Genomic DNA, 20643 nt, shown 5'->3' with positions numbered 1-20643 from the left:
AGAGAGAGAGAGAGAGAGATTTATAATATATAGGGTGAATATAATAGCTACTTAAGTTTTTGAAGGTAAAATATTGTAGTGTAGTGCACTATATTGTAGCGGAGATCTTTAGCTGTTGTGAAGGTCTTTGCAACAGAGAAAAGGGAAAAGTACAGTTGAAATTCTGATCTTAATCATCCATAAATGAAAGGAAAACAGACTTGTGTTGGCTTGCATAAGATAGCCAGTGCGATGTGAGACTGAAATCATTTTTCTCTCTCACTGGATGTGTTTTCTTCCTGTTTTAGAAAGGAAACATGGCAGCTGGAGGTGGCAGTAAGTTCTCTTAAAATTATTCTAAACTATTCTTGTTATCTGGTTTAAGTATTAAACACATGGGGTGCTGAGGAGTGGGGCTTTACAGTCATGGATTGTGATTGTTTTAAAAACTTTAAACATTTTATGTTGTTATTGTAATGCATTAATTTAGGTCATTCCTACAGTTCACACACACACACACACACACACACACACACACACACACACACACACACACACACACACACACACACACACACACACACACACACACACACATTTATATTATATGATTTATCCTTTATTGTGTAATACTGTACAGTTAGGAATCAGTAGAGTGGAAAGAGAGAATCCAGTGAGTATTAAAGCTCTTTATGCATTGCGAGTTTTTTCTCACGGGTCTTTTTCTCAGCCAGTCTTCTCACGGGTCTGACTATAAATTTGACTTTTTAAAATATTTGTTACTTGAGCGCTAACATTGTTATAAATTTGAGAGAAACCAACAGTCTAAAAACAAACAAAAGTAGTCATACCTTAAAAGTACTAAACAAAACAACAAAATCCCAATACATGTGATATTTGAATCTATCTCCATGTCTCTTTTCTCACACAGATGACTTTCAGCTTGTTATCCCTGAAAGAGGGGAAAGAGTTAAGATTTGTTTGGGATCTACTCTCATTGTCTCATGTCACTTGTATCCTGCAATCAGTGCTGTTGACATGGAGGTTACTTGGTATGGGACGTCATGTGTTTGTGCCTATAAGACCAGAAAGATGACACAGGGTGTTGACTATGAGGACAGAGCCAGTCTGTTCATTCATGACCTGATGAAAGGGAATGTGTCCTTAAGAGTGAAAGATTTTAGAGAGTCTGATCTGGGAGTTTACATGTGCCAGGTCACCAGTGGAAATAAAACACAGCAGATAACAGTAAATGTAGCAGAAGAAGGTAAGCACTTCATAATTCCACTCAGGATCAGGTATAATAGTAGTGTGCAATCCCAAACATGCCTAGTAATTAATACATTTCAATGGACAGCAATGCCTCTCCAGTTAACACTTTTGTTTGTTGACATATGCAGTCTCTGCCAATTTCAAGGACGTCTTTACAGTGGTAAGACAGCATCGTTATTTTTGTGAATAACATGTAGCACAACACAATATACACGACAATAGTCAAGTCAGGTCACCATTATTTATACTGGCCTAGCGCTTTTTACAATACATATGGTTTCAAAGTAGCTTTACAGTGATAACAGGAAAATCATGCAACAAAGTTTGTTTCGGCTGAACAGCAGATCTAGAAGAAAATAGTATTATAGTCCAGCTGATTTAAGTAAGTTCAGAGATGGTTCAGTTTTGTTGTAAAAAGTTATTAATTTAGTTCATTTATCTATATAGCCGCTCTGTAGAAACATATCTCATCATCCAGCTCAGTTCAGTTCTCAGGCAGATCAGTAATATTGTTGAATATTAAGTGTCCCCAACTAAGCTAGCCAAAAGCCAAAGGCAACAGTGGCAAGGAACCAAAACTCAATCAGGTGACTGAAACCAGGCTCAGTCGGGGGGCAGTTCTCCTCTGGCCATCAATATAGAGGCAATAAACAGTGATACCAAAAACGAGAATAATTAACATTTTCCAGTTCATATATTCAATGGGGCAAATCTGCCTGGCCTATTCATTGTGTTAAATGCTTCAATAGTCATAAAATTGGATTGCATGTACATTGCATTTTATACGAAATTTAGATAAATTACTAAAGAACAAAAAGCTAGATAAATAGCACATGGAACTAGAACCACTGGAAAAAGGAAATAAGGCTCAAACAAACTACAACTGCAATATTTGCCAAAGGAGACATACACTTGTGTAGAAGCACACTAATTGGTAAACAAGACTCAGGTGGAGATAGTGCATTTGCAAGTAGCCACAACAGGATACTAACAAAGTTAATTCAAATTTAGGGACTGTTTACACGACACCGTTTTCAAAACGTAAAACTTTTTATGCGTTTTGGCCGTTCCTTTACGCGACAACGGCGTTTTGGGTGCCTGATAATGCAAAGTTTTGAAAACAGGTTTCAAAGTGCAAGTTTTTTAAAACGTTCTCCTTGTAAACAAAAAAAAACTAGAATCTGGGAAAACAATGACGTCATGCACATACGTATTACGTGTTCAGTCTATGGGGCTGTTTACACGACAACGCTTTCTACTAAAACATAAACTTTTTATGCGTACCCTAAGAAAAATACTTGTATTTGCAGTTTGTAGTGTTTGGGATTCAGAAGCCAAGAATAAAAAATATAAGCAAGCTTAAGTATGTAATATGACAAAAAAATAAGCCATATAGATAGCCTTAAATAGATATCTGGAAAACTATCAACAATATCAAAAAAGTACCCCCCTGTCCATTTATATTTCAACCATTATTGTGAAAATAGCCTTTGTTTTAAAAAAATAAGTCTAGCAACATATACATTGTTGGTCAAATACATAAATGTCAGTGTGGCAAGGAATTTAGTAAGCTTTAACCACTTGTTTTGTGACTCATTGTAAGGAATCACAATGAATAAATCCTTATTGTATAATAATATTATGTTTGTTCAGACAAACTGAAATTATAAGATCTTTTTCTCAATTAGGATTACAAAGGAGAATTCAGCAAAGGTAAGTTCTTATAATCTAAGAATCTTTGCAATGTGTAATGCAGGATGTTTCAGAAAGACCAAAGAGTAGAACAACATGTATGTTGTGTTTTTAGTTCTGTCATGTGTGTCTGTTCATTTGACGCAGTTTCCCAGTGTGTCTGATTGTTGTATTCCTATCACCTGTTGTTTTAATAATTAACTTGTTAGTCCCTGTGTATTTAAGTTTGTGTTTTCCTCTGTTCCTTGTCTTGTCTCATCTATGATTTCATGTGGTTGGGTTTTCCTCGTTTGGATTTATTATTAAAGACTGTTTCCTGATTTCTTCATGTGCTACTTACAAATAAACACCAATGACACAAAGCAGAAGTGATGGGCACTTTTGAAAACTGTTTTGTGAAGCTTTGAAACATTTTCATTTTGGAGCATGTATGAAACTGTCAAAGTCACATGATTTCAGTAAATGAGGCTTAAACCTGGTTCACACGGCAGGATAATTAGGCCGATTTCAGCCCCGATTTACCCCTTCCGACAATCTTAAGGATGCTCCGATTATCGTAAAATAATCTGGTCAGATATTCCTCCCGTGTGTGGTGTTTTAAGACTGCTCTTGTCTGCTCGGAAGGACGTCGGGACCGCTCCGATCTCAAATCGGGGATATCCAACATGTTGGATTTATCTGGCCCGATTTCTCCTTGTGTGTGGTGTCCCCCGGGGACAAACGAGCACGCAGCCTGTGGACTGTGGCGTGTAGCCAATCAGAAAGCGAGGTGACGAGGCGCAGAGGAAGCACCGGCAAACAAAATCAAAACAGCCGGCGGCATGGCGCACCAGAACAGTAACACTTCTTTGACCATCTCCTTTTCTTTTGAGAACGTTTTTTTTCGGTTAAAAACAAACTACAAACTATCGCCACTGCATCCTCTTCGTCCGCCATGATTGTTTACTCTGAAGTCATGTTTGATCTCGTGGGATTTTGCGAGATTTTCCTTCTGACCTGGGAATGCTCAAGAGTCAAATCGGTTTGTGTGTGATGTGTTGATTTTGCCGTGTGGCTGCGCACCACACACTGTACGACCAAAACTGTTAGAGCCGTGATTTTTTTATCGCCGTGTGTGGGGTCTCTCAGGTTTGGAAAATCGGCCGACAATTTTAAAATCGTCCCGTGTGAACCAGGCTTTAGTTGCATCATAACCGTTTTGAAATTTTGATACGATGATCTCTGTTAACCCATTAACCAGTGTCTGTACAGGTTTTATCTGATCTTGGATCAATTTTATAAATTTGTAAACATTCAATGACACAATTTTATAAAAAAGGAAGAGTTGTAGTTAAAAGTCTCTTGGTCTGTTTAAACAAGCTCTCCATAAAACAAACAAATCAAGCTGTACAATTTAATAAATTAACACGTATTATAAATACGGTTAATGGTATTGGATGATTTCTTAACTGCTTTTATTAGATACAATTGATTCAAAGTTTCGAAAAGAATATTTCTGCCATCACTGCAAGGCAGGCACAACAGAACTGAAAAAAACACACGCATCCTTCCCTGAAGTAGGAGATGGAGATGTTACGTCAAAAGACTGACAATGTAGGGGGGATCTCACTTGGGAGCCCAATCACCAAGTGGTAACAAAACAAGCCAATGCACACTGACGAGTGAGATTGACGAGAGCTGCTAACTCATTGAGGCGAGCGGTTGGTTATCATCATTCTGCCGATCTGCCTTCGACGTAACGTTGGACGTGACTGGCTAATAGGGAATTTTGGGGTATAAATTCACAGAATAACAAGTAACAGGGGCACGTTCAAGTTCAAAGCGGTGTGCAACGTTTTGCTACGGTTTCCGGGGTGCAATGGGGTTTGATATCTTTCTTTTACTGTCTATGTTTGAGATACGTTTTCTCTTGTTTGGTGCGTGTGTCAGAATTGCAGTCCAATCAGCAGCAACATGTATATAAAGCATGCGGTATTAAAGTGAACTCGCACAATGGGTTCAAGGAAAGTAATTTACAAATGTGTTCGATGCAGCTCGGTATACGCAACAACTGAGGATATTAGAATACATGTTTGTCGTAAGTTTTATTGTAAAAATATAGGATATCATCATAATGATGTAGTTTTTCATATTTTTAGCTTCATTGCAAGTGTATGACATTTGGTTTTGAAATAAACAATGGTAATTAAGTGCTTTCCTAATAATGAGAAAGAAAATACAGGGTATTAAAACAGTATGAACTACAAATAAAGTCAGTTTGTGAGGGTAAAGAGATGTGTTTTAGTCTGAATTAGGTAAGATATGTGCTTCCATTTCAGTTTCCACAAATTCCTTCACTCGATTGGGATGTACTTTTGTGTTCTGGGCGGCAAGTTCAGTAACTGTAACATCTGGCATATTTTGTAGTATTAAACACATATTTATACTGACTTCATCAGGCTCCGAAAATTCTTCACAAAGAATGGCCTTCTCAGCTGCCATAGTTGCAAATCTTGCTTCATCAGAACAGTGTTTTCAACGCATCACCGTTTCTGTTTAAAGTGTAAATTGCAGGTTAACCACCCCAATCAATTAATGTGTAAATTAAAGTGCTCAATATATATATATATTTGAAAATGTCTGTCTTAAAATGCGTTAAAATAACATTTATTGGGGTTTCTTCAAAGGCAGCGTGTTTTTTTTTACCGTAAGTGGGTGATGACGTCATAACAGGGAGTTGCAACCTGTAATCTGCTAATTCCTACTGTTTGTGGCTTGAATATGGAGAACGACTGGGAGACTGAAGAGGTGGGAAGCCCTACTACAGCCCTACAATTTTGAACCAGTCAGGCGTGAGAGAGGGGAGGAAACTGCTAGAAATCATGGCCCTCAAAGAGTTATTAATGCTTGGTGTGAGGAAAATGAGTGGAGGGTTGGCCAGGTTTCCTGGTGAGTAGCTAGAGCTAGCCTAGGTTAGCCTGATGCTAGCCCGGATAACATTAGGGAACAAGTCTTTTCAAAATCTTTCCGTCATGTAGAATAGCAAGGAGGGACAACGACTGAACACATTATTACTTACATGGTGTTAGTAGTCCTAATCAGGGCTGTAGAGATGCACACACTGCACAGGCACAATGGCGCTTTTGCATCCGCTGATAGAACGCGATATTGCCTGTGCTAAAACGCCACTAATTAGCTATGCTCATTTTCACAAAGAAAAAAATAGATTGATGTCCCAATCGCTGTATTTGACAGGTGTTTGTGTGGGCTATGCCACCGAATGGAATCAGCAGTGGAGAGTATGTGCTGTAGTGAAGTGAACGTGTTTTGAAGTTTATAGGAGCAGCTCGACCCGCGACTGGCAAATCTGACGTGCCTCACGCAGCATCCTGGTTTTGACGCATGCTGCCTGAACCCGTTTGCCGGAATTGCATCATAAAGAAGTCGAACCCGACGTTTAAACCCCATACTGAACCGACGCATGTCTCCAGGGTCATAGTCGTCGGCAGTAAAGTGTTCGCCGCATATGATGGCTGACTTTGTCACTGAGGCACCAGTAAAATCAGCCTGCTTTGTAGCCACAAACTTCACCCAAGCACGAATCAACCGTTTGTCCTTGGGGAAATTGTGAAGCCTCTCCCCCGTTTTTGAAGTATTTGTACAGCTCGCACAAACACAATAGTTCACCATTTTTGTTACTTGCCGTTAGACTTACAGTAACTCTAGGCTTGGAGTCCGTTTTATAACGTCACGCCCAGCCTAGTGGAAGGGAGGGGGCGTGGTTAAAACCACTGTAAAAAGCACCAACTTTTCATATTATATGCAGCATTTTGGTATAAAAAAAACAAACAATTGTGGGCGGTTCTTATCTTTATGTTTAGTAAGCACATTGCATTATCTTAAGAAAAATTTAACCTGCAATTTACATTTTAAAAAACGTGCAACGTTTGTTATAGGGGCTGAACGCAGCCCTGGTGACCAAATCACTATGGAGACGAATAATAGTAATTATAGGAACAAAGTAAAACAGGAACTAAACACAGGAAGTGAACACTGGGAACAATAGATATAGAAAATATAGTCCTCGACCACAAGATGGGAAAATCTGAGCAAATTAGCAAAATAATAAATATTTAAACTACTGTTCAAAAGTTTGGGGTCAGTAAAATTTGTACTTTTATTCAGCAAGGATGCATTCAATTGATTAAGTGTGACAGTAAAGACATTTATAATGTTGCAAAAGATTTCGGTTTCAATTTCAAGATATCTGTTCTTTTGAAATTTCTATTAATCAAAGAATCTTGCAAATTGATTGCCACAAAAATACTAAACAGTACAACTGTTTTCAACATTGAAAATAATAAGAAATGTTCCTTAAATAAATAAGTACAGCTTTGGTGAGTATATAATATACTTCTGTTCCGTTTCGTTGTCACTCCGAGTTACGTCGGATGATGACGAATGGGGGTTTCGCTTAGAAAGCCTATCAACTTCGAGTATTACAAAATGAGCCAATGGCAAAGAAATGCCATGGGTCTGCGGAATTTGCAGAGCGTAACTCCTCCCCACCTCGTGGGTATAAAAGGAGGAAGCAGCATAAGCAACATGCAGATATGTTTTCGCTTCGGAGCCAAGTGTAATTCTTCACTCCCTAAGCTATCACTGACTGTCAGCTTCTTACGAGACGAGCAACTCTCCAGTGTTGGTGTGACGGCGATCTCCAGGCGAGTGCACACTTCCTGCCTATCTGAGCGTGGTTTGCCAGTGAGTGTGTTCTCCGCGGGCGCTTCAGCACTGAGTTTCTCTCACAAAAAGAGCTTGCACGCGGCACGTCTTTTTAAAGATGCCTCGCCCGTGCACTTCTGGTTGTGGTCGGCTTGTGTCTGACTCTTATGGGCACGAGCGCTGTCTAGTGTGTTTGGGCATTAATCACGCTAGAGCAGCGCTCGTGGATGAGTCATGTTCTCTCTGTGGGAACATGACTATCGCAACACTTAGATCGAGACTCAATGATCTCGCAAGAGTGAGAGTCCCCTCATCCACACCCCGATCTAGCGCCTCCTCGAGAGGCTCTACTTCGGCTGGTGGCCAGGGTGATCTGAGGGTGACTGTGTGGAACAAAGCGGCAACTATTTGTCCGTGCCCCACTGCACCTTCACCAGTGTTGCAACCCGCGAGCGTTCAGGGGATTCCCGCGGGACCGTGGTTTGAGGTCCAGCGGGTTTCCTTTGGCGCAGCATCACAAGGCGGGTCTGATTCATCTGGAAGTGACGACTCGTCACAGCTGCCACCTTCGGGTGTGAATACGGCTGTGGCTCAGTCTGTTCCAGAGATGACGGCCATGCTTTCCCGGGCGGCCGCGAGCATTGGTTTAGAGTGGACCCCTCCACCCTGTCCTGAGCGCTTGCGGCTGGACGATTGGTTTTTGGGTGCAGCTGCGGCTTCCCGTCCTCAGCCTGCCCCAATACCCTCCTTCCCGGACGTGCATGACGAAATCTCGAAGTCCTGGAAGACTCCCATGTCTTCCCGCGACAGCTCGCTGGTTTCATCCGCCTTTCCTCCCCTCGATGGGGCAGCTGCCCGTGGGTACACTAGGCTCCCCCCGGTTGAACGCTCTGTTGCGATGCAGCTGTGTCCTTAGAGTGCCTCTTCTCGCGGCGAGCCTAAGCACCCATCCAAAGCCTGTAGGTTTTCGTCTACCCTAGTGGCGAAGTACTACAGAGCGCCGGCACAGGCGGCTGCCTCTTTGCAAGCCATGGCCACTCTGCAGGTCTACCAGGCCCAGATACTAAGGGACATGCACGAGGGTAGGACGGACCCAGGGCTCTTTGATTCTTTCGCTCCTCCGGGCGACGAAGGTGACCACACGCTCCCTGGGTCTGGTGATGTCCACAGCTGTGGTCCAGGAGAGACATCTATGGCTGAACCTGGCTGACATGCGGGATGCTGAGCGGTCCCGCCTGCTCGACACCCCCATGTCCCAGGCCGGCCTATTCGGCGGTGCGGTGGAGGATTTCGCCCAACAGTTCTCCACCGCCGAGAAACAGACTGAGGCTATTTAGCATATTCTGCCCCGACAGCCCGCTGCTGCCTCCACCCAGCCGACCGGGCAGAACCCTCAGTCTGTTCGCCGCCGAGGGCGCCCTAAGAAGGGCCCTAAGAAAGCCGTAAAAAGGCGCCCCAGCCCTCTCCTCGCCTGGCTAGAGCTTCCCCACCTGTCCCGCTGGGTCACGCGGACGATCAGGCTCGGCTACGCGATTCAGTTCGCTACGCGATCCCGGTCTCCTCCCCGCTTCAGGGGAGTCCGCTCCACTTTGATCGGTGGCAACGCCCCTATCATGAGAGCAGAAATCGCTACCCTGCTGGCGAAGGGTGCGATCGAGACCGTCCCTCCGGCCGAGATGAGGACCGGCTTCTACAGCCCGTACTTCATTGTCCCAAAGAAAACCGGTGGGTTACGGCCAATCCTGGACCTGCGCGTGCTGAACCGTTCCCTTCACAGGCTGCCGTTCAAGATGCTCACTGCCAAACGCATTTTCGAATGTGTGCGGCCCCAGGATTGGTTTGCAGCAATCGACCTGAAGGACGCCTACTTCCATGTCTCCATTCTCCCTCGACACAGACCGTTCCTACGGTTTGCTTTCGAGGGGCAGGCATACCAGTACGCGGTTCTCCCTTTCGGGCTAGCCCTGTCCCCTCGCGTCTTCACGAAGGTCGTCGAGGCAGCCCTTGTTCCCCTTCGGGAACACGGGGTTCGCATCCTGAACTATATCGACGACTGGCTAATCCTAGCTCAGTCTCGAGACCAGGTTTGCGAACACAGGGACCTAGTGCTCCAACACCTAGCTCGTCTGGGCCTTCGGGTCAACTGGGAAAAGAGCAAACTTTGCCCCGTGCAGAGGATCTTTTTTCTCGGTATGGATATTGACTCGGTCGCCATGTCCGCGCAGCTTACGAGCGAGCGCGCGCAGTCACTGCTGACTTGCCTGAGACAGTTCAAGGGCAAGAGTGCGGTTCCACTGAAACTTTTTCAGAGGCTCCTGGGGCATATGGCATCTGCAGCCGCGGCAACGCCGCTCGGATTGCTTCATATGAGACCGCTTCAGCTTTGGCTTCGCGACCGAGTCCCGAGGTGGGCATGGCAACACGGCCCCCTCCGAGTAACAGTTACTTCGACCTGCCGTCAGACCTTCACCCCGTGGTCGAACCTCAGTTTTCTACGGGCCGGAGTGCCCCTGGAACGAGCTTCGCGGCATGTTGTTGTAACGACAGATGCCTCCTCCACGGGCTGGAGTGCCATGTGCAATGGACGTGCTGCCGCGGGCTCCTGGACAGGACCCCGACGCCTCTGGCATGTCAATTGCCTCGAGTTGCTGGCTGTACGTCTTGCTTTGCGCCGCTTCTGGGCCGTGCTCAAGAACGAACACGTACTAGTCCGTTCAGACAACGACCTCTCACGACTCGACCCCTTGTGCCCTGTTTTATTCCCTGACGAGGGCACGCTCGGCACGGATGCACTGGCGCACAGCTGGCCGCGGGGCCGCAAATATGCGTTTCCCCCAGTGAGCCTTCTTGCGCAGACCCAGACCCTCTTCTCACCGAGAAGACCCCCGGAGATGTTCGATTAGTGTCGTGCTTTCCTTCCTTCAAGATGGGTTGGAGCGAAGGCTGTCTCCCTCCACCCTGAAAGTCTATGTTGGCGCTATTGCCGCACACCATGACCCGGTCGAAGGTAAGTCTGTTGGGAAGCACGACCTGATCATCAGGTTCCTGAGAGGAGCGAGGAGACTGAATCCTCCTCGCCCTCCTCTCGTTCCCTCTTGGGACCTCTAAGTGGTTCTATTCTAACTGCCCTGCAGAGTGCTCCCTTTGAGCCTTTGCAATCAGTGGAGCTTAAGTTCCTGTCTATGAAGACAGCGCTCCTGGTTGCATTGGCCTCCATCAAGAGGGTAGGGGACCTGCACGCATTCTCCGTTGACGAAGCATGCCTGGAATTCGGGCCGGCTTACTCTCACGTGATCCTGAGACCCCGCCTCGGATATGTGCCCAAGGTTCCTACCACTCCCTTCCGGGACCAGGTGGTGAACCTGCAAGCGCTGCCCCTGGAGGAGGCAGACCCAGCCTTGGCACTGCTCTGTCTAGTACGCGCTCTCCGCGCCTATGTAGACAGGACGCAGTGTTTCAGGACCTCAGACCAGCTCTTTGTCTGTTATGGTGGGAAGCTGAAGGGAAAGGCTCTCTCCAAGCAAAGATTGTCTCACTGGATAGTGGACGCCATTGCTTTGGCATACCAGCAGCAAGGTCGACCGTGCCCCCTTGGTGTGACTGCCCACTCCACCAGGAGTGTGGCGTCCTCTTGGGCTCTAGCGCATGGCGCCTACCTAACAGACATCTGCAGAGCTGCAGGCTGGGCGACACCTAACACATTCGCCAGATTCTACAATCTCCGAGTGGAGCCAGTGTCCTCTCATGTACTCGCTTCAGCCAGCTAGTACTGGACCCGCTCAGGTGTCTTCGCTTGCTCGCCATTCCACTCCACGGACTGGATACGTGCGATTTCTCCTCAGGTGAGCTTCTCTGAAAGCCCTGAGTTCCTCCAGCACTCCTGACGTCGGCGCCAGTGTCTATTGCCTGCACCTCGGCTAGGTGCCTCCCGTGTGCATGGTCCCTCCTCTGAGCAACCCCCAGTGTGTATTTCCACTGTAAGCCTCTCTGAGCATGTGTCTTTCCCTTGGCAAGCCACCTTGCCACCCCTGGGGTTGAAATATTCCACCTGCGGCTGGACACCCCAGTATGCTCCATATGCATCCCTCCGGGTCATATGTGTATTCTATAAGTCCCCCCAGCCCCCCCTGCATATTTCCTCTAAGCTATGGGATATGCTCCCCAGTGTACCTTGGTATTCCTGTGCTAAATAGGAGTCCTTCGTCCGTGCCAGTCTCACGACAAGGATCTCAGATTTACGCAGAGCATTGGAAGACAGCCGAGAAGGTGGCGTGATTAGACTGGTAACCCCATTCGTCGTCATCCGACGTAACTCGGAGTGACAACGAAAGGGAACGTCTCGGTTACGTATGTAACCCTCGTTCCCTGAGTAGGGAACGGAGACGTTACGTCTGCCTGCCACTTTCCGCTGTACCGCGGGGATCGCCTGAGCTCAGTCTTGGCTCCTCAGCGAAGAAACATATCTGCATGTTGCCGGCTTCCTCCTTTTATACCCACGAGGTGGGGCGGAGTTACGCTATGCAAATTCCGCAGACCCATGGCATTTCTTTGCCATTGGCTCGTTTTGTAATACTCGAAGTTGATAGGCTTTCTAAGCGAAACCCCCATTCGTCGTCATCCGACGTAACGTGTCCGTTCCCTACTCAGGGAACGAGGGTTACATACGTAACCGAGACGTTTCTCATAGCTCTTATTTGACAAGATTGTATTAAAAAAATATTTCTTTTTTTGTGTAGAGTATCATGGTGATTCAGACAATCAGCTTGAGGTTTGTGTGCACATTATAAACTAACACACACTGGTTTTAAATATCTTTATTTTACATCATTCTTAAAATGCTTTCATAGCTAGATCAATGCTAGATCATAGATTGACACTCTTAATGTCAATCAGCTTGCATCAACTTGCGGTATATTTTTTGTATATTGTTCTCTGTTCTTGAATTTTTGATTACTTTGCCAATACAAAAATAACTTAATTTTACAGTATTACAGCAATTTCCCAGCTTTTTCTTAAAATTTGTCTTTCACAACAATTTACTTTAGTTTATCTTTGAGCACTTTAGGATCACTAGATCACTATAAAGTGCGTAGTGATGTTATGGGATGACATCCTTTTTTTTTCATCTCATTAGGATTACAAAATGGGAGACGCGAAATACGGTAAGTTGTTTTAGAATTTAATTACTATTGAGAAATTACTTATTGAACACCAGAATTTTTTTTCCTTATTTAAAGATCAAAGATATCTACAACAAACCATTTCACTGCTGTTTTGAATAAAACAATAACAAATAAAATAAAAATCAGCACAGAGAAACATATTACTCTTTCTCTTTTTTTCTGGAGGCCAGTCATTATTTGACAGTTTGAGGAACACCTATCATCTACTGTATGTTATGTGTGGATCTTGTAATATTTTATATGCTTGTTTTTTGTTCTGCATTATATTGGATTATCAATCCAATCAATGTCAATCAAACAAAAACAAACAAAAAAGATAAAGTCAAAATAATAGACTTCTGTTTCTCATAGCTCTTATTTGACAAGGTGGTGTCCATTTTTTTTGTAGAGTTATCAAACCAATCTGCATATCACGGTGATTCAGACAATCAGCCTGAGGTTTGTGTGCACATTAATATATGAACTAACACACACTGTGGTTTTAAATATCTTTATTTTATCAATCCACTCTGGATTATCAATCTGCATTAAATGGATTATCAATCCACTCTGCATATTGCAGAGCTTCAGGGAAGGATCAACATAAGGTGTTTTTTTCATTCAAAATCAGATAATAAATTAAAAATTTGTTCTAATCTCAATTAGGATAACAGAATGGGAACCAAAAGTAAGTTACTTTAAAATTATACTTTTATTAGCATTTGAATGCGCATTGTTTATTAATAATTGTCAAATAAGTTTTGCGATTTGATATTTTAAGTTTACTTTGAATGATACCAAATGATTCTTTATAGATAGTAAATATGTGAAATCACATTAAATGCTACTGTTAATCTCTATTACTTAATACATTACAATGCTATTATGCATATGAACATAGGGAGTTTTTTTAAGAGCACTTTTCCTGCTTTATAGTACAATCAACCCAAGCTTCATATCACTATGAATCAAACAGGAGCCAACATGGGGTATGTGTACACATCCATGCATTATATGGTTATTAAATTAAGCTTAAATAATTTAAAGATTCCCCACTTTTAATATTTATTCCATTTAATATTAAACTTTTCTCTGTATCTCAATTAGGATTCTAAGATGGAAGTCTTTTGCAACAGTAAGTTTAGGAATCATTCTTATTCCACCACAGAACATTACATTTTGAGTGTGTAAGTAAAAGTGAGTCCACCTTTCTCTCTTTTCTTCACAGATAACTTTCAGCTTGTTGCTCCCAGTACAGCACACGATCCAGAGGTTTCTTTGGGGTCTGATTTCATTATTCCCTGTCACTTGTCTCCTGGAATCAGTGCTCTTGATATGGAGATCAGGTGGTCTAAGGATACAGCCAGTGTTTGCCTGTATAAGGACAGGCGGCTAACAGAAGGTTTTTTTTTCACGGGCAGAGTGAGTCTGTTCATGACGCACAAGCTAAGAAAAGGAAATGTGTCATTACTTCTGAAAAACTTCATGATGTCAGATGTTGGAAATTACCATTGTCAGGTCATCAGTAATGACAGAAGTGAGGAGATAACAGTAAGAGGTGAGCGGTCCTCATTGTGCTCATTAATAATGTCCTGTCAGAATATGAATTTAAACAGAAATCTAGAGATCTACATACAATATGCGATCAGTAAACTGTTATACTAATGTGACCCAAATCTAATATACTGTAGTGCATATGGTCATGTTTCAGCCTTATCTGATCTACTTAAACAAGAATAAACCATTCATCAGAGGGAATGTATAAAAAAACACTGACACTGACATGTCAAGACAATAATTCCTGTTTAAACATGAATAGTAAGAGACGTAGGCACATGAAAACACAACCATATGTAATCATGTAGCTACGAAATGTTTAAAAAAAACGTTTTGGAAGTTGAAATTTCAATAGTAGAACATTTTAGATGATTAAATATGAATGTACAGTAAAGACCTTTTTAAATAGGCCTACATTATGAAAATCTAGCTGATAGCTACAGAATAATGTTTTCCATCATGCTATGAAACTGAATGGGAAATGCAATCATGTACGTTGTATTTGTGCCTGTTGTTAGATGTCTATTTTTACAGATATCTAAGAACACAATTTCCATAAACCTATTCACACACAAGTAATGTTTTTTTTTTTAGTAAGGATTAATCCTGCTGTCCAACCTGTGAGTCCGTCACCAGATGATCAGTTATTGCTACATGAGGTCAGTAACTTTGTTTTTAAAAGTGGGTGGGACAGGTGTGTGCGGTGTGTGGGTTGCTAATAGCCTACAATGCTGAATCAGATATGTAGGCCTACAATAACAATTTTCGGAAAAAATAACACTACGATGTCCAGAAATCAATTTCAATAGTAGGCTACATTTATTTCGTCGTTTAATGCGATCTAGACATATTGTTAGTAGGCTACCAAGAATTTTCCCCTGAATACATAGATCCAAAACTGATTATTGTTTAGTTAAATGGTCTATGGTACAAGTTTTGCCAAGTCAGAGAATCTGGGTTCTAAGCTGCACCCTATAGCCAATAGTTTTTTTGTTTGTTTTTACACATCAAAACCGAATATGTAGGGCTACATCAGCGGTTGTATATTAGGCTGGGACACGTTTGTGTGCAGTTTGTTTGGGGATTTCACCGAAACGAATAGAGAGTCTCCGGAACGGCGTTGGGCGTCATCCATGTGAAGACTGTGCGCGCGAGGCGAGACACAAGAGATAGCAGCGGCAACGAGCAAAAAAAACAAAAAACAACACATTTCAGCGCTATATCGCCTCTTATTTAACAAAATAACGAAATTAATGCTCTGCTAGTTAACAGGAGATGTTTTATTTATTTGTATTAGTTTCATCCTTGTCACGAGATGTTTCGTGGGGACAAAAAAGGTGTGGGGACATCAACCCTGGCAAAAAGTGGTGGGGACATGTCCCTCCTGCAAATTACGCCTATGAATGAGGTAAGAGACTCGAGAGTATAACCTTTAAATTATCCATGGTAAATTTTTACTTTCAAGAATATAACTTTTTAAATATAAAAACAATATAAAAATAAGACTGCAAATAAAGGGGAGGGGGGGGGGGGGGGGGGGACTAGAATAACTAAACTAGCTTCCGGCAGACGACCGTATGCAAGTCGACTTACATAACACTTGACGACCGCATTCGTCATTTCGTTGTGCATCATTCGTTGTGGTTACTCTTTTGGCGGCTTGTATACGGCCGTCTGGTGTTTTCGTCTGAAAGAAGAATGTCATATACACCTAGAATGGCTTCAGGGTGAGTAAATCATGGGCTAATTTTCATTTTTGGGTGAACTATCCCTTTAATTGTAAACACATCTGTAAATACCATTGTAACTTCATCTCATTTAGGATAAAACGACAAGAGAACCATCCAACGGCAAGTTGAATATCTATCTATCTATCTATCTATCTATCTATCTATCTATCTATCTATCTATCTATCTATCTATCTATCTATCTATCTATCTATCTATCTGTCTGTCTGTCTGTCTGTCTGTCTGTCTGTCTGTCTGTCTGTCTATTAGCTGTGAAGAGCCTGTGTTGTTTCTTTATTTATTTTTAATTCATTATAGAATTGTCAAGGCACACTTCACATCACAGTCGATCAGAGAAGAAACAACATGGGGTACGTGCGCAGATTAATACTGTCCATAAATATATTCACACAGTGTTTTACAGTGTACATCACACCATTCATTGATCAATAAATGAAGCATAAATTTAATTAATTATGCATCAGAATTAATCCCACTTTGTTCTCATACTGCATTTTAAACTCGCCTCATTTTGTGACTCTCATAAAGAATTACTGTAAAATTAATGTTTGAATGTTATGTTGGATTAAAATCTTTTGTCATTTTGTATTTATATATTTTTAAATTTCATCCAAATTAGAATTACAGCATGGGCGTCTCAAGCAATGGTAAGTTTTCTTGAAGTCATTAACACATCATCATTTTTACTCATTCTAAGAATATTTATGGTTTGTTTGTGTAAGTCCATCTTTTTCATTCTCACAGATAATTTTCAACTTGTCCTTCCACAAACAACTCAAGAATCACCAGTTTCTCTGGGGTCTGAATTCATTGTTCCTTGTTACTTGTCTCCTGAAATCTGTGCCACTGGTATGCAGATCAAATGGTTTAAAGAGACAGACTGTGTTTGCGTCTACAAGAACAGACATGTGACTGAGGGGAGGGCTTACAAAGACCGTGTGAGTCTCATCACTCACGAGCTGGAGAGAGGAAATGTGTCCTTACATCTAAGTGACTTCAGTGTGTCAGATGTTGGAGATTATCATTGTCAGGTCATCAGCAGAGACAGAGCAAAGGAGATGACAGTAGGAGGTAAGTATTTTGCAAGTCCATATACTGTATATTAACCCAGTGCTCTAACAATCTTTTGTCAGAATAAAATGTAACCACCATCAACATAATATGTATTAATTCCACTTATGGAAGCCCAATCATAAATTAAGTTTGTGAGGAAATGTATTAGTTTGGTATCAAATAACACAAATCTCTTACAAACCTATTGACACTTGAGTTATCATGTTCTTAGTGAGGATGAAACCTGAAGTCCAACCTGTGAGCCAGTCACCAACTTCTCAAGATCGAAGTATTCAGCTAATGCTGTTTGAGGTAAGAAAACTTACAGGTTCATTGATTTGAAACAACTGCATATTACCTGAAGTCGTTTGAGTTTAACCCTATAGGATCTGGGGTGTTTGAAGATGTTTTGACATTCCCTGTCATCTGTGCTTATTTCAGTCATTTATAACATTTCCATGTCTTTTTACACTATATTCTAGCCTGGTTAAAACCAGACCCTTCTCAGTCGTAACTGAGTTAGGGTCTGGGGAAGGTTCATTCACAGCTCATTTCCAAAGGGGCGTCACCAACGGACGTCGCTCAAATGCCTCTGTAAGCAATTGCATTTTGTAAAGCCTGCCTCAACGTTTGTGATTGGTGCCATAATTTGGAAAGATTGGACATGAGCTTGAATGGGCTCTTCGCCAGACTAACTTGCAGAGCAAATCTAAATTTGCCGGAAGTTCGTCTGGGTTTTCCCAGGCTAACTATATTCAGCACAAACTCTGCTATTATAATAGCCTACTTGTGAGTTTAAGAAAGTTTCTCACTGGCATATTCTAAAAAAAAGTTGAATGGAATTTTATTAAAAATAAATGTATTCAATTTATTATTTATGTTAATATTGTAATGTCCAGTCAAGTCAACTTTATCCTCTTGGGACCCAGGAATAGACTTTTGTCCTTTGTAGTGGACATTATATTTTAGTGAATTTCTCTGGCACCATACATGTCACAATTTTAAGTCTGGTAATGTCCTGTAAAGAGCACATTCAGGGCTTTTCAGATACCAAATGTTTTGGAGGTTTCACCAGGAAAACAACTTCTCCTTGGTCTTTAAAATGACTGACATTAATTTAGTGATCAAATGTAGAACTCTTATGAAAATAGGATAATAAATTTTAATTATCATTTAAATCGGACTACTTTTACAAATTATACTTCATAAATCAACATCTCAGGAAATTATTATAAGGTTCATATCAGAATAAGACTTTCTGTTACAGAATGATATTATGAAAATGTTGCCAATTATTACGCTTCTTTTTTTATTACATGTTGCCCCAAGAACACATTAATATGCAAATTAGATACAGTGTTTATATTAATTTATTGCCATACCCACATATTGCATAAAGTAAAATGGTGTATCAATACATTCCGTTATATCTCAGTGGGGATAAAGAGTCCAGTGCACATATACTGAGAGAGAGAGAGAGAGAGGAACATACACACAGTATTGCACATAAGAACCATAAAAAGTACTTTCAACAGTCCTTAGAGAAGAACAGGAGCAAGAGGTTAAGTGTCCAATGGGGTGAGAATGGGGATGCGTTGAAATGTTTCTGGTTCGGGAGTGGAGGGCACACATAGCCTGGGGGAGAAGCTGTTGAGCAGTCTGGCAGAGCGGGCTCAGATGCTGCGATACAGTCTTCTGGAAGGCAGGAGCTGGAAGAGACTGTGGGAAGGATGGGTGATGCTGCTAGCTTTGCTGGAGTATCATGCAAAGAAAATATCCAAGATGGAGGGGAGTGGGAAACGCATGATTATAGCAGCTCTATTCACTTTTCACTATAGGGTCTTGCGTTCAGCAGCGCTGCGATTCCCATACCAGACAGTGATGCACCTGGTCAGCTCACTCTCAGTGGGGCTTGGTAGAATGTAGTGGGGTCGAGTGGAAGGAAACTTGATATATTTAAAGGGCGCAGGCAGTGAAGTTAGTCGCTGATTGGCCCTCTTGGAGAGTGATGTAGTGTTGGTCGTCCTGGTCTGTATGAATAATGTCAGACATTTTACAGATACACAAAATATGGACCGAAGAGGAGACGAACAAAATGGAAGAATCTGCTCTAATGTCAGGTGAGAGTACATATAGTAAGAGGTCAGACTCAACTAACAGACTACTCCATCTAATACAGTCCCATATGTAGTCTATCATTTTATCCCTTAAAACTCTCCTTTGATCACCAAAATTATATATTTAACGGTTTTCCTTAAAAAAAAATCTTCATGCCTTAAAATATCTTGAATGTAACCCTACACCCTTGCTAAATTTAGTATACACGGTTCTATGAATATGCAATTTAGGGTTAGGGAAATTAGCGAATTTCACCACAGGGGGAGTTTAATACAATACTATTAACATGACATGTTGTTATTTCCATTTTCAGAGATGAAAGCGAACAATGTGCAGGAGCTTCACCAAATGTTGATTAGGGCGTACACAGAAAGAGACAGACAACTGGAAAGAACTGAACAGGCCTTGAGAGAGACCAGAATAAACTTGGACCGAGTCTTAAGACTCAACCCTCATAAATTTTTGGACAGAGACAACCCAAATCCTTTTCAATAGGATGTTTAATTTGATGTTTATTGATTTTTCTTAATTATATGAAACATATTACAATATTTCAGATTTTTTTTTTCCAGAAATGTGAAATTAAAATGAATAGCCAACTTAGCTTAATGCTTATTTGCATTCCATAAAATAAAATGGTAACACTTTGCAATAAGGTTCATTAGTTAATATTAATGTATTAACTAACATGAACTAACAATGAACAAAATATGTTTTATAGTATTTATTAATCTTGGTTAATGTTAGTTGATAAAAAATACAGCTGTTACAGTGCATGAACTAATGTTAACAAATACAACATTTGATTTTAATAATGTATGTAAATGTTGAAATTAATATAAACTAAGATTAATAAATGCTGTAGAAGTATTGTTCATTCTTAGTTCATGTTAACTAAGGTAGTTAATTAATGAACCTTATTGTAAAGTGTTACCAATAAAATAAAGCAGCACTTAATAAATGTTCATTCCTGTTCATTAATGAACAATGTATAGTAGGATTTCTTTATATTAGCATTTCTTTATTTGCCAACTGATTAGCCAAATTAGCAATAGGCTACTTGCCGAATGTCATGTAACAATTAGCCTAATGTTCATGAGCAAAGTGTAAACAATTAATTGTATTTGTATATAAATAATGGCAAAAGCAACCAGTCTCTTGCTTTTTTTAAATTACATTCTTTTTGTATTTTGTTAAATGATCCATTACAACGACCTCATTATTGTTGCAGCTGCTGCTTATAGCCCCTGTGTATTATGAGTAGCCTACTATGTGTTATTAGATAGTTATTGTGTTATTCACTTTAAAGGCCTGAAAAAAAAGAGATTCAAGCTTTTTAACTCAAGAATTTTTTTTT

At 41.4% G+C, this 20643-nt stretch overlaps 1 protein-coding gene across 3 annotated transcripts; it reads left to right on the top strand.

Moving 5' to 3' along the window:
- Positions 1–193: 193 nt before the first annotated feature.
- LOC143748971 (uncharacterized) lies at positions 194–20436 on the top strand. 3 transcript variants are annotated; one of them, XM_077241265.1, is made up of 21 exons: positions 194–315; positions 911–1246; positions 1380–1411; positions 2940–2964; positions 12384–12415; positions 12782–12809; positions 13219–13268; positions 13476–13497; positions 13746–13798; positions 13917–13944; positions 14038–14367; positions 14961–15025; positions 15664–15774; positions 16189–16216; positions 16413–16465; positions 16735–16762; positions 16860–16914; positions 17020–17186; positions 17401–17480; positions 19228–19288; positions 19600–20436. In XM_077241265.1, the coding sequence occupies exons 1-21, from the start codon at positions 297–299 to the stop codon at positions 19779–19781; spliced, it is 1785 nt and encodes a 594-aa protein (XP_077097380.1). In that variant the 5' UTR covers positions 194–296; the 3' UTR covers positions 19782–20436. The 3 variants fall into 3 exon arrangements, with proteins under 3 accessions (XP_077097380.1, XP_077097378.1, XP_077097379.1); XM_077241263.1 differs by having other exon boundaries at positions 195–315; positions 16860–17186; XM_077241264.1 differs by lacking the exons at positions 12384–12415; positions 12782–12809 and having other exon boundaries at positions 196–315; positions 16860–17186.
- Positions 20437–20643: the final 207 nt, after the last annotated feature.

The sequence above is a fragment of the Siphateles boraxobius genome, unplaced genomic scaffold, assembly GCF_051911475.1.
Source record: "Siphateles boraxobius isolate OS27281-9 unplaced genomic scaffold, OSU_SipBor_1 24, whole genome shotgun sequence".
NCBI classification, from domain to species: domain Eukaryota; kingdom Metazoa; phylum Chordata; class Actinopteri; order Cypriniformes; family Leuciscidae; genus Siphateles; species Siphateles boraxobius.
The sequence above is the reverse complement of the archived record's forward strand: the minus strand, read 5'-3'. Positions and strand labels throughout refer to the sequence as shown.